At 40.1% G+C, this 13,151-nt stretch overlaps 1 protein-coding gene across 1 annotated transcript in view; it reads right to left on the bottom strand.

Annotated features, from left to right (window-relative positions):
- Positions 1 to 557: 557 nt before the first annotated feature.
- LOC131254278 (transcription factor bHLH30-like) overlaps positions 558 to 13,151 on the bottom strand; it is a 30,837-nt gene continuing 18,243 nt past the window's right edge. Inside the window, exon 2 of the mRNA XM_058255270.1 lies at positions 558 to 989. Within this exon, the coding sequence (XP_058111253.1) occupies positions 558 to 989 (432 nt within the window). The remainder of the gene's footprint in view (positions 990 to 13,151) is intronic.

The raw sequence follows: 13,151 nt of genomic DNA, 5'->3' as shown, positions 1-13,151 counted from the left end.
TTTTTTTTCTTTTTTTTTAAAAAATTTTTTAATATATATTTTTTACGCACGCACACACACCCCCACACACTCACGGCGGGTGGAATTTCACCACCTATGGGTACTCGAACCCTTGACCAGGAGTTGAAACTCCCGAGAGTCTATCACCTGAGCAAGATGTGCATAAAATTGTGTAACTGCGTAAGTTGTTTCCTATTTCAATTGTAATACTATGAAACTAGCTACGAACCGGTGTGTAGGTGAACATTCCTCTCTCTCTCTCTCTCTCTCTCTCTCTCTCTCTCTCTCTCTCTCTATATATATATATATATATATATATATATAAGTGCTTACAATGTACAACTCAGAGAGTATCAAAATTAAACAAATCATGTACAACACACCAAACTTCCCTAATAATAGAAAGTCCAGCGAAACTGCAACTTCCCTAATAAAGATCAGATCAACTGGAATTAATGATTTCTCGAAGACATGCACGTTACTGTTTCAACGTGTTGCATGCCTCACAGGGAGCTTCATGCTTTATATGATCTGTGGTGAAAGATGGAGTTCTTCGATCATGACATTATAGAAAAAGCAACCCTATCTAGAACTGCTTTTAACGAATCCTTGAGAGAAGTAAGGCATACATTCTCTTCACTACCCTTTGGACACAATATAAGAACAAATTTTACTCTTCCTCCCAATGTAGCCATGTCTGCTCTAATAGTTCTAAGTTTTAGTCCATCAAGTGCTTGACTGAGATCTGCAAACAACTCCGGCCGGTCATTGCAGCACATAGAAGCCCTTATGGTGATGCGTTCCTTGTTGATGCTGCTGCTGTCATCGTTGTCATTTTTGTTGCTGTTGCAGTTACCATTTTCGTCGCATTCCACTGTGACTTCATCCACATCTGTAGGGATTGTAAACTCTTCGCCAATCTCGGATGCTCTTCTATGTAGATCCTTTACGAGGTCTGCAACGGCAGCTAGCAGTGAGGCCTTGTCCATCTGCATTTGGGAAGATTTTAATTTTTTTTTCTTAGATAATTTTTGAAATTCAGAACATAAATTAAATTTATGTCTTACTGAAAATATCACGCTGTACCCTACAATCTTTTATAGGTGATGTTCCTTTACTTTGAGACGGTTAGGTTAGTGTTGCGTGCACGTAATTCAGTGCGGTCAATGTGTTAGCTAACAAAATTAACTTGCATTGGATGTGCCAGATAACGAGCATGCAATGTTGATTTTAAAATCTTGTTGTGTTTGTGCGTCATGTGTGCGGACGGCCCACGAAAAAGCCTTATAAGTCAACGCTCACGTGGTACGGGTAGTGCATGGTTAGAGATTAATTGGAGCCTGGGGTTAGTGAGTCAAGTTGTGTAGACAATATCTGCACCATTAGAAATTAAGTAGGGTGAACCTTGTTCAAGATAGGAGGAGAGCGGAACCGTCCACTGTCTATATCTCTTCATCTGGATCAATCTCAACAGATTGATCTTTGTTAGACGAATACCATATTTAATTTAATTTTATTTGCATTTTATTTCAGTATTCCCACGGGACACCATACCATTCTTCTTAATAAAATAGGTTAGGAAAGTCTTTAGATCCCTAACACATAATCTTCCTAAAATTGATAGCATCGTATCAGAGCCAAGATGTTTTCAACCCTAGTTCTAATCTCCGTCTTCAGGTTAAAGAAGTTACAGTAATTTTATTACATTTATCTTCACTTCGGAAATGATATGATAATGTTATTGTATTTATATCGTGGATCATAGTTCTATAACCATCTATATTGATATTGAAGTGAAATGGTAAAACAAGGTTTGCTGTTTCATACAAGTGGATCATCATGTGGGCCACTAGATAGAAAATAATGAATACTGCCCAGGAATCTGAGATGGATGGCATGATTTTTGTAACGTCCTAGATTTTTGCCAACTTGGAGTTAGGCGTCCTTGGGCAATGAGTCAATCATAACACCTTATTTACTTCTCAGAACTCAATTCTTAAGCCTCAAATCCCATTTTAACCATTTTCCTTCAAAATCTCATCTTTCACTACCTTATTCTTCAAATGTTTTTAAGTACTTTCATATTAGATACTAATCCTAAAGTTTAAATGATGAAGAACAATACTTAAACTAAAATTTACTAAAAATAGTGAATATATAAATAAAATAGGCTTTTGACCATTAACCTTATGGAATCTCACAAAATAAATAGGTTATTTGGATAGATCAGCTTCTCCTACCCCAAATTCATATATGGCACGTCGCGTAACTCATTCCGAATTGAAAGATATGCCCATTTCAAAATTCACATGGCAAAACCACTACCAGGCAAGCGCGATGTCATCGTGCCAACCGCGATGCATCGCGGGTGCACCAAAAGTTCGGTGGATCCTTGCCACGAATTTCTGTACCTTTCGACTGACTTTAAAAAGTCGTATATCCCTCATTATAACTCCGATTTAAGTGATTCGAAAGCCAGATTAAAGCTTGATAAGTCTAATTTCATATAAAAATAAGTAAAAAATATAATAAAAATTCTAATATATTTAAATCTAGGTTGATGTGACAACTGTTCAAAATTTATTAGTTCGGACAGCTGTTACTTCTAGAGTTTTTAGAAATTTTCTACAATATGAAATCTAATGAAATTTGGTAGAGATGAAGTAGACTTAATGGTAAATTAATTAAAAAATAATTAAAATAATATACTAACTAAAAGTGCCAAAAAGGGGCATAGAACTACCCTGAGACCTTATTCGGTCGTAATTAGGGCGGAATTTAGTTAAGTACTAAACTAAACGATCGATGGATTTGGCTTGAACCACTTTCTTTACAAACTACAAGACCTAAAACAATTAAAATCACTAACTAAACATTACTTAAAAACCTATGAGCAACCTCAAAAGCCAGTTGCTCTCGGGAGCACATTGAAACTCTTTATCGGGCTTGGACTGCGCGTCGAAAGTCTGATTACTGCAAAACTATAATGTTATGATTGCCTTATTGGACTTGACAACCATCGTGGGAATCGAACCCAAATAGTATCCAGAACTGCACAACTTGAGCCCTGAGCGAAGTGTGTGAGAAACGCAAATATCTTTAGAAAATGAACCAGAACTTAAGTGAATTAGGCCATTCATTTACGGGCCAAATTTAAGGTTTCAGACCGTCAGATTCTGACCCAACTACACCCTTGGATTATGAAAATTTTTCTAAACATGTCAGTATACTTGTGGCCCTGATCGAGTGATGATGACCGTTGAACGGAAACGGGTCCTCCACGGTCGATCCACTAATCCGATTGGGCCAAAATTGTAACCTGGTTTAGATCCATCGTCAAGGAACTTGCTCTAAGCTGTATGTGAGCAATGGACCTCCATATGAGCTCCATTTGTCCAAAACGGACACCCTTTTGGCTGTAATCCAAGTATACCATGGCCCTGGGGCCATTGACATCAGTTTTGGGCCTATATAATGCCCTTAAACCACCCCTCTCATTTCATATGATTTTCTCAAACCTTAGGTGAGAGAAAAGAGAAAAGAAGAGGAAAGAGTGAGGAGAAGAGAGAGAGATAGGGAGATCGTTGCTGGGATTCACTCTCACGACTTCATACGCTGAATCGTCACCCCACCATCGCTACACTGTCGATTCCAATTTCGATTTGAGTAAGAAATCCTAACCTTAATCTTAATTTAGGAATCCAAATAAAGTAATAGACGTAATAGTTAACCTGTTTCGTGATTTAGGTACCCATTGTTTTATATGTATGGGAGCATAGGATTCGAACCGAGTTCGAAACGAGTTAACCGGCGAAAGGTGCGGACTATAAATGTTTAGGTTATGGTTTTCAAGTCTTTCAATGTTAGCAATGATTTATATCTGACTTGATTGCTGCCATATGATCTTAGTTACGACGTTTTCGATATATCATGTATGTGTAAACTAGGTTGTATACTAAAATGCATTTCATGTGTTTGTTGAAATGTTTGAATAAATATGAAATTATGATTTATGCTTCCCATGACTATTAATCTAGAATTCATGTTTATTGTACGTATGACAACTCCATGGTGAAAGGATTTACCATAATATATGTTATAACTAATTTATTATATGTATGCTGAAATATGTAGTCTAAGTGTTTGATAAAATGTCTGAATGAGAAAATGTTTGTTGAAATGTATTTAATATGGGGGTTGAGATAGGATTCTCAATTTCCTTATTTATAGTTATAGTTTCCTTCATGTAACCTATCTTGCTATTACGTGATTTATGGATGAAATGTCTATGTATGATAACATGTGCAATATGGTTGTTAAAATGCCTGAATGAGAATTGTATTTGAATTGGTTGTTAAATGCTGCTTTGACTATTACATGTGATTACCTATTGTAATTGAGCATGATTGGGACTACTACGTAGTCCAGGCAAACAGTAACGGTTCCCGGTTGAGTGGCCGAACTAGAATCGCGACATTGGATATGTTCGATGAATCCGAGTCGTACGATGATTGTTGACAATGGTTAGGCCACGTGGGGTGCTCATGCGCTCCATGTCGATTAATTTAGCGTGCGCTCGTACTAATCGAACTTATCAAAAAACTCGATTGGCTTATTATGTGTTTACCATGTATGGACGCTACTGCTTGAATCTAAGGTACCACCTACCAATTTAAAGCATGTTCAACCATAGTACCACGATCCGCTAAGACTCATGAGCTGGGCATGGTGGTTTGGGGACACCGTGGTCGAGTTGTCGGCCTACGCTGGGGTGATGAGCTTCCCCGTAGTGACCTGTGAGCAACCCAAACTCGTGAGCCGAATACGGTGGTATGGGACACTGTATTCGAGCTATTAGCCTACACCAACGCAGCCTGGCTGCAGTCCCAGCGTGGGTTGGGGTGTACCGTTTGATCCAGACCCCCTTCGAAAATAGCACTCCAGTTGGTAGGGTGTTGGTGGAGTGACCTCAAGTATAATCAATTGAACTTACCTATCTACTACTTTTCATCAGGGGTGATGCCCTACAATTTACCTATCATATGTGTTTAACTAGGATTGACGATCCTAGATGGATCATTGTTTGAGTATGTGATATAAAGGGACTTATGTAACGACCTTGAAAATTTTTGTGCTAATCTTTCCTTAAGTAGTTATTTTTGGGGTAATTAGCGCTATACTCGATTACTTGTGAAATTCGCATCAGTCACTTTAAATGGTATCTGCATGGCTCAAAACTTGTAGATTAGTTAGTGCTATGTTACTCTGAAATCTGGGATCCATCGCTAAATCCAGTTGTTCTGGAGAATTTTTGGAAGTTCTAGATCGGACCTGGACCGTGCGTCGAAAGTCCGATGGCGATGATCTTAGGCTGTTGCGGTCACCGAGTTGGGCTTAACCATCACCTCGAAAATCAAGTCCTTGTGATGTTCTGGGTCGATTTGTTTGAGTTTGAAGTGAAGAGTGTAAGAACGGTTGGAAATTTAATAAGCTTTTATGAAATCTGAGTCGTGTCGCTTGCGCGATGATTTTAAGCTATCTGACCGTTGGATTCTGACCCAATTTTACCCTTTGATCAGGGAAGGTGGCCCAGGCATATCCGTGTGCTTGTGGACCTGATCGAGAGTCTGTGACCGTTAAATTGAGTGTGGTCCGCCACGGCTGATCTGAAGAGCTGGTCGGTACGAAAACTCAGCTTGACCTAGATCCATGGTCAATGAGCTTAAGTCCGACCATTCGTGGTTATAGGCCCACCAGAAGTGCTTCGTTGGATCGAGAGAGGCTTGCTTTGGTTATAACCTAAGTATACCTTGTCCCTGGGGTTATTTTCATCAATTTGAGGCCTATTTATAGTCCTTAAACCCTAGCTCTCTTTTTCATACGAATTTCTCTAACCCTAGCTTGGAGAGAGAGTGGAAAAGAGAGAGATAGTGAGAGAGAAGTTGGTGAATCATCTTGGATTCTTTCCTATTCTTCTGCATCCTTGAACCTTCACTTTGAATCATTATTTTGACGATTCTGAGTTCATCTTGGGGTAAGTTAACCTAACCCTAATCTATGTTAGAGCTTAGAATAGTCTTGGTGTTGTTGTACCTCATTTCTGTTCTTGCCTTAGGTTATTCTGTCGCCGTTGACGAAGACAACTCATCTAAATCAGTTCGGTGTTCTTTCCTTGCTTAAGGTGCGGACTTTAAGTGTATAGGTTATGATTGTCAAGGCTTTCAATGCCAGTTAATGATTTATTCTTGTTATGGATGGGATTTCACATGCCAAATGTTGTATTTATGTTGCGTTCCTGATATGCATGTGTTATATTGAGATTTGTGTATTCTATGTGTATGTATAAAGTACCGTATACGTATAAATTATGCACTTGTGTTTGCCATGATTATTTGTCATGTATGCATGCTAGATGTGTGTATGACAACTCCTTGGTAAAAGGAATTGTCCAAGTGCTTGTTTTTCAACATACGTCATGTACGTTGTACCATGTATTCTAAGTGTTTGTAGAAACGCATGAATGATCTAAAGTGTAACTTATTTCACTAATTGCGGGCGTTGAGAAGTGATTCTCAACAACTCCTATTGATGCGCATGATTTCCTTTATGCAAGTTACATTCCATGTTATTTAAATTCAAGCATTACTTATGCTTACAATTATATTAAGTGATATTCCTTAAGTGCTTATGTACCATGAATTAAGTTGTTGTTCCATTGTTGTTTTACATTCCATATGAATATCTATTGTAGTGTAATGTGTGTGGGACTATGCATTAGTCCAGGAAATAGGTAATCTGCCTTAAGGTTGTGGCTGAGATTGCTTTCGCCACAGCGGATGTAATTAGACGAACCCGAGTCGTATTAGAGTTGACGGCAGTGGTTTGGCCACGCGGAGTGTTTGCGCACTCTATGTCGCTTAACCCAACGTGCGCTGGTACTAGTCGAGTTCGTCAAGTAACCCAATTGTCCAATGTATGTTCACCATGTATGGACGCTACTGCTTGAATCTAGGGTACCGAACTTACCAGTGAAATTCTATTAACCATGGTACCTTGATCCGCTAAGACTCATGAGCCGGACATGGTGGTATGGGACACCGTGGTCGAGCTGTCGGCCTACGCTGGGTGACGAGCCTCCCTTTAGTGACCAGTGAGCAACTAAACTCGTGAGCTGATTATGGTGGTATGGGACACTATATTCGTGTTGTTGGCCTACATTGATTGGTGACGAGCCCTTTGTAGTGACCTCGAGCATACTTGGATACCGCAATAAGGTGACGAGCCGAACTGTGGTAATAAAGGTATGAAAGGCGTGCATTGATTAGTGACGAGCCCTTTGCTACGACCTCAAATATATGATCATATGAGACGACTAGGATTGACGACCCTAGAATGGATCACTGTTTGGATGGTGACATGAGGAAGGTATCTTAGCTTCCCAATTCTGCTGTATGAAATGGACTAATAACAACTTGGCAATCATATCCATGCACCACATTTGCATGTGCTTTATAGATGTGGCGCACTTTGAGGTGGTGTCATGCGTAATGTAAGATGAAGACGTTAAGGGCGTGAGGGCACGCATCGTTTTGCATACATCCCTGCATTAACAAGAGTACTTAGGATTTATTTAGTTGTTCTGCTTTATCATTACTGTTTGATTGAACTGATAACATGTTAACCAGTGCCTTATTGTTCCACTGAGTTGATCACTCACTCCCATGTTCTGGGGCGGTGTTAAACACCCACCAGACTCTGTCTTAGGTTCTGATGTTGCAGATATGGATGCCACTTCTGAGGCAGAGCGGGAGATGGATGATGATGAGGCTGCTTTATCTTATATGCAGTTTTCAGACGGGTTCTAACGAGCCTTGGTCTGATGCGTGGACTCTGGAATTATTTTGGGATTTAAATGATGTAATTTGATAGTCATAATTTTGTTAAGTAACACTTTCATACGACCTGGTTTATATATGTACTTCAGAGATTTACACTTGTACACATATAATTTCGTAAGTCTTCCGCTTGCTTTCTTCACTTATCCCTAAATTATATCTCGTGTTTTGGCTTAATCTATTCCATGTTTTATGCCCTACAATTTACCTATCATATGTGTTTAACTAGGATTGACGATCCTAGATGGATCATTGTTTGAGTATGTGATATAAAGGGAGGTACTTTAGCTTCCCGAATCTGTTGTATGAATAAGCCTAATAAATTACTTGGCTAACACGTTCATGCACCACATTACATGTACTTTGGTGAGGAAGCGCACGTTTAGGGAATTTACCATACGTGACCGTGAGATGAAGTCGCTGAGGGAGTGCAGGCGAGGGCATGCATCATTTTGCATATCATTCTTGCATTAACCAGAGTAGTTAGGAAATGTTCGTTTATTGCCTTATCATTACTGCTTGATTGAATTGATAACATATTAACCTTTGCCTTATAGTACTACTGAGTTGGCCACTCATTTCCACCCTGGGATGGTGTTTTAAAAGACTACCCAGACTCTGATTTAGATGCGGGTGATGGTGAAGTCTATACAGCGGAGTTGGACTACATAGGCGAGGAGGAAGGATTTTCCTACCTTCAGCTCTCAGACAAGTCTATGTAGAACCCGTGCTGATTCGACAAGATTATAGGGACTTATGGATTAGTTGGACATTTACACTTTGATATTTTGTAAATTTTAAAAACATTCATATATAAATTCAGCCCGGTAACATACTCATACTCTGGAGGTTGTGAAACACTTATATACTTTATATATCTATTTTAGTCTTCCACTTGCCTAATTATATTAACTCTGAGTATGATATGCTGATTTAGTATAATCCCACTCATGTTTAAGTGCACTAATATGGACAACATTTAATCATCATTATCTATGTTGCATAAGTGATGCATCGGAACTCAGGAGTTGAGCTTTGCTTAACCCTCGATTTTCGGGGCGTTACAATTTTTGTATCATCCTACTCTCATTACAAGGTCATCGTGGTAGATGGATTGGATGCCACATACCACTGTGGGCATCGTATTCCAACTAGTGGTAACCATGGACGGTGAGAAGGGACATTCAGAAGTATGTGGGCAATGATCTAAATCTTCCTGAGACTGTAAACAACTATCTAGACTGCTTAACTTTAGGTGGTTAGCTATTTGGGTAATTTCTCATGCTTCAGTACTGGTAGACTCACAAGAGTTTCAACACGAGGTCATGGTTAAGTACCTATTGTGTTGAAATCCCATTGCGGTGCGTGTAATAAAATAAATAAATAAATGAGAGAGAGAGAGAGAGAGAGAGAGAGAGAGAGAGAGAGAGATTGTTAGCGATCTGGACTTCTCAAAATTAGGTGGGCAACTATCTTAACCATTCAAAAGAACATGGATCGGGATCTGGACCATTACCAGATGTTGGACAAGGACCTAGGCCATCTATTGCAACTTTTAAAAAATAGTTATCATTTGTTTTAGTGGTAAAGAGCCTTGTTTCGCTATCCCAAAACATTATCTTAAGCACCCAGTGACTCAGACTGATTCATCAGGTCTCCATTCAAGTTGCATAGGACCAGTCGAGGAAGTTTGGTGAAGTCAGCTGAGTAAGCCCTATTTCACTTCTGAAAAATAAAGCCCATGGTCGATAATCTAGACTGTTGGCACATTCATTTACATCTTGGTTGGAGCATGTAGTATTTGATGTCTTAAATTGAGTCAGATACAGGTTTGTCGATGCCATCGACAGTCTGTTCCATGTCACCTTCGATGGCATCGAACAGTTCTCAATCCCATTGTTATTTTTCAGATTATTCTTCAGTTGGTTGTTGGACTAACTGGACACTTTTTCGATTCCATAGACAGGGTTTCAATGTCATCGACAACATTAGTTCGATGCCATCGACAAGGCTTTGATGGCATCGACAGATTCTGTATAGATTTTTCGCAAAGCTACGAATTTATAGGATTTGTTTCTGATTTTGTTTAGGATTCTTTCCAAGGCTATATATATGAGTGTAAACGGGATTGGGAGGGATTTCAAGGGTTTCTAAATTGTCCTAGGGTTTCAAAGGTAGCAAGGGTGAGATTCGAGGTTGTTCGAATCAGGTAAGCTCTTTCTCTTTGTAATTTCTGATTGCATAGTGATCATCTGTTGCTTTGTGCTATGGTTTTTTGCTGAAAGGGTTTTTCCACGTAAAATCATTATGTTTTCTTTATTTTTGCTTGGTGCTATTGGATTGCTATCTTATATTCATCTTTTTGTGCTTCCGTGGTCCCCCAACAAGTGGTATCAAAGCTAACGTTAGAGCGCAAGTTTGAATCTAAAGGATTAGTATCAATGGGAAACACTAAGTATGATATTGAGAAGTACTCAGGAAAAAATAATTTTGAGTTATGGAAGGTTAAGATGATTAGCCTATTAACTAGGCAAGGCGAAGATTGGGCTCTTGAGAAGCGACGACCGTCTATGAGTGACGAAGAATGAAATACTCCTAATAAGAATGTCTTATCTTCTATCTGATTGTGTCTCATGGATGAGGTTCTTTGTAATGTTTTGAGAGAGAAAACCGCAGCGAGTTTGTGGGCAAAGTTGGAGGACGTTTATGCAAAGAAGTCCCTTGAGAATGCCTACACATGAAGCTGCAGTTGTTCAACTTCAGGATGATGGAGGGCGGAGATGTGGAGGCCCACATTAGTAGTTTTAATAAGTTGATTTATAAATTGCTAAACATGGAGGAAGAGGTCAAAGGTGAAGATTACGCATGTATTTTGCTGAATTCTCTTTCAGTTTTGTATGAGTCATTCAAGGACTCATTGTATACCGGTAATAAGTCTCTGAGTGTGGATACCGTTATCTCATCCCTTCAGGGGAATACTATGAGAAAGATAAATAGTAGCGTAGAGACCTTTTTTGATGCACTTCTTATGAGAGGCAGGAATGCTAAGCAAGATATATGAACTTTAAGACATAGATCCAAATCCAAGGGCAAGCGTAAAGGAAAGTTAAAGTGCTGGAACTGTGGAATGACTGAACATATAAAGAAAGATTGTAGAAATCTTAAGTTGAAGAGAGAAAACTCAGATTCTTCTTCTAAGGAGGCTAATATTGTCACATCTGATGAAGAGACAAACACATGTGAGGTGTCGTTTTTATTTATGATCGGACACTTCTACTATGATCGTATAGACGAGTGAAATCTTGACACAAAAGCGTCATATCACATGACTCTTCATCAAAGTTGGTTCGCTAGCTATAAAGAGTGCGATGGTGGACATGTCTTTATGGGCAATGACAATGCCTGTAATGCTATGGATGTTGGTACGGTGCACATCTAGATGTTTGATGGGATGGAGCATACTTTGACTGTCATGCCCCAAACCCGGAGATCGGACTCACAAGAACTCTGATCGCCGAATCCAGTGTCGACAGCCTCCGTAGTACCCCATTCTTAGCTCCCAGCGCCCATACGCCAGATTCCGATCCTGGGATCCTACAAGGAGGATTTTTTTTTTCAGTGTACATTTATCTCGTAATAAGCATAACCACAAGTATACCCAAATCATAAAGGTAACATCGTTATCACATATCCACTAATATAAATAATTGAATACAGTGCTAAAAGGGAACTACATATGTCAAAAATCAAATCTCCATAAATCCACTGCACGATTCAAGCTCAATGCTACTGCAACCTAACGCCACCTGCAGGCATTTATCATGCATAAGCTTATAGAAAGCTTAGTGGGTGGTGAAAGTGTGTGCACAAGGTAAGTGTTAAGTAAGCAATATCAGAGTAATCAAGTAAACGAAAATACTGACAGGCCCATAAATCATACAATATTAGAATAATGCGAAAACATACTGATAGGCCCATAAATACCATCAGCCTTATCCAGGCTATGCGATGCAAAAATATAATAACCAATATCATATACTGAGGAATCAATGTAGATCAACTATGCAATGCAGAGACAGTAAGCCAAATGCTATGTGTTAAGGATGTAATGCAATATGCGATGCGAATGAAATGACCAAGCTGAAGTGTGAAGTCGGGATGATAGTACGTAGTATCGCAAGCTACGGGGTCTATCACAAATGACTTCTATCTAAACCAGTCTCATACCTAAATTTAGATAGTCAGACCCAATGTGGTAGACTCCTGATCTCAGGTTAGTTGCGCGCCCAACCGAAATCCTGGCCATGCGAAGGTACACAACATTAGTTGGGCACCACCAGCCTGAGTGGATAGTGAATGAAATGAATGTATGAACATGCAACTCCTACTCAATAAGTCCACATATCAGTACGGCTCTTCTCTGGAAAATCACCGGGAACTATTACACTTCAAACCAGATTGCCGCCCCATCACGCGCAACAAGGTAAGTGGAAGAGACCTCACTATCCACCTGCCAATATCGGGCCCGGCTTGTCGATAGCGGACCCATTCCTCGAGCTGGTCAAACTCAGCCTAGCATTGCCCCCTCCTCTCGGGCAAGTAAGGCTGTACCCCATTCCAACCGACCACGACACAGTGAGAGACTCAGCCTAACAGTATACGGCCCTCATGCGCTCATGCATCCACTCGGTCTAGACGTTGGAGCAACCTCTGGAACTAAGAGGGTTTAGGGACTTTCACCCAGGGATATCTATAAGACCCTATGTAGAACAGATTTTCGGTGTCCCATCTGGCCATCCATGAAATACCTGTGGAGGCTATGGCTCTGATGTCGCTAGGGCGTATGGTGGTCAGGTCACACATGTGAGGTACATGAGTCACACAGTCCAATCATGCATCAATCCTGCACATGCCGTGCTCTCATGTGGGGCAACTCCGCCTATCAGGAAGCCCCATGAACAACCTGCCCTATGGCATATGCAATGGTCAATCACATCTCATAACAAATATGTAGATGATGCGTATGGGCATGTATTATGATACTATGTTGTCACATACTCATAATCGGTATCAATAACCGGTACTGTCAATCGGCATCGACAATCGGCCTCGATAATGTGAGCATTTAACCAACATTGCCCCCAAGGGGTGGCCCACATAGAGCCTAACATATAGTGGACCCATGACCTCACACAAGGGCCCAATACACATCACGATGGCCTCAAATACGGGCCGCATATACATCACATTGGGCCT

Source organism: Magnolia sinica, chromosome 8, assembly GCF_029962835.1.
Source record: "Magnolia sinica isolate HGM2019 chromosome 8, MsV1, whole genome shotgun sequence".
NCBI lineage: Eukaryota > Viridiplantae > Streptophyta > Magnoliopsida > Magnoliales > Magnoliaceae > Magnolia > Magnolia sinica.
This window is presented reverse-complemented; position numbering and strand designations above follow the sequence as displayed.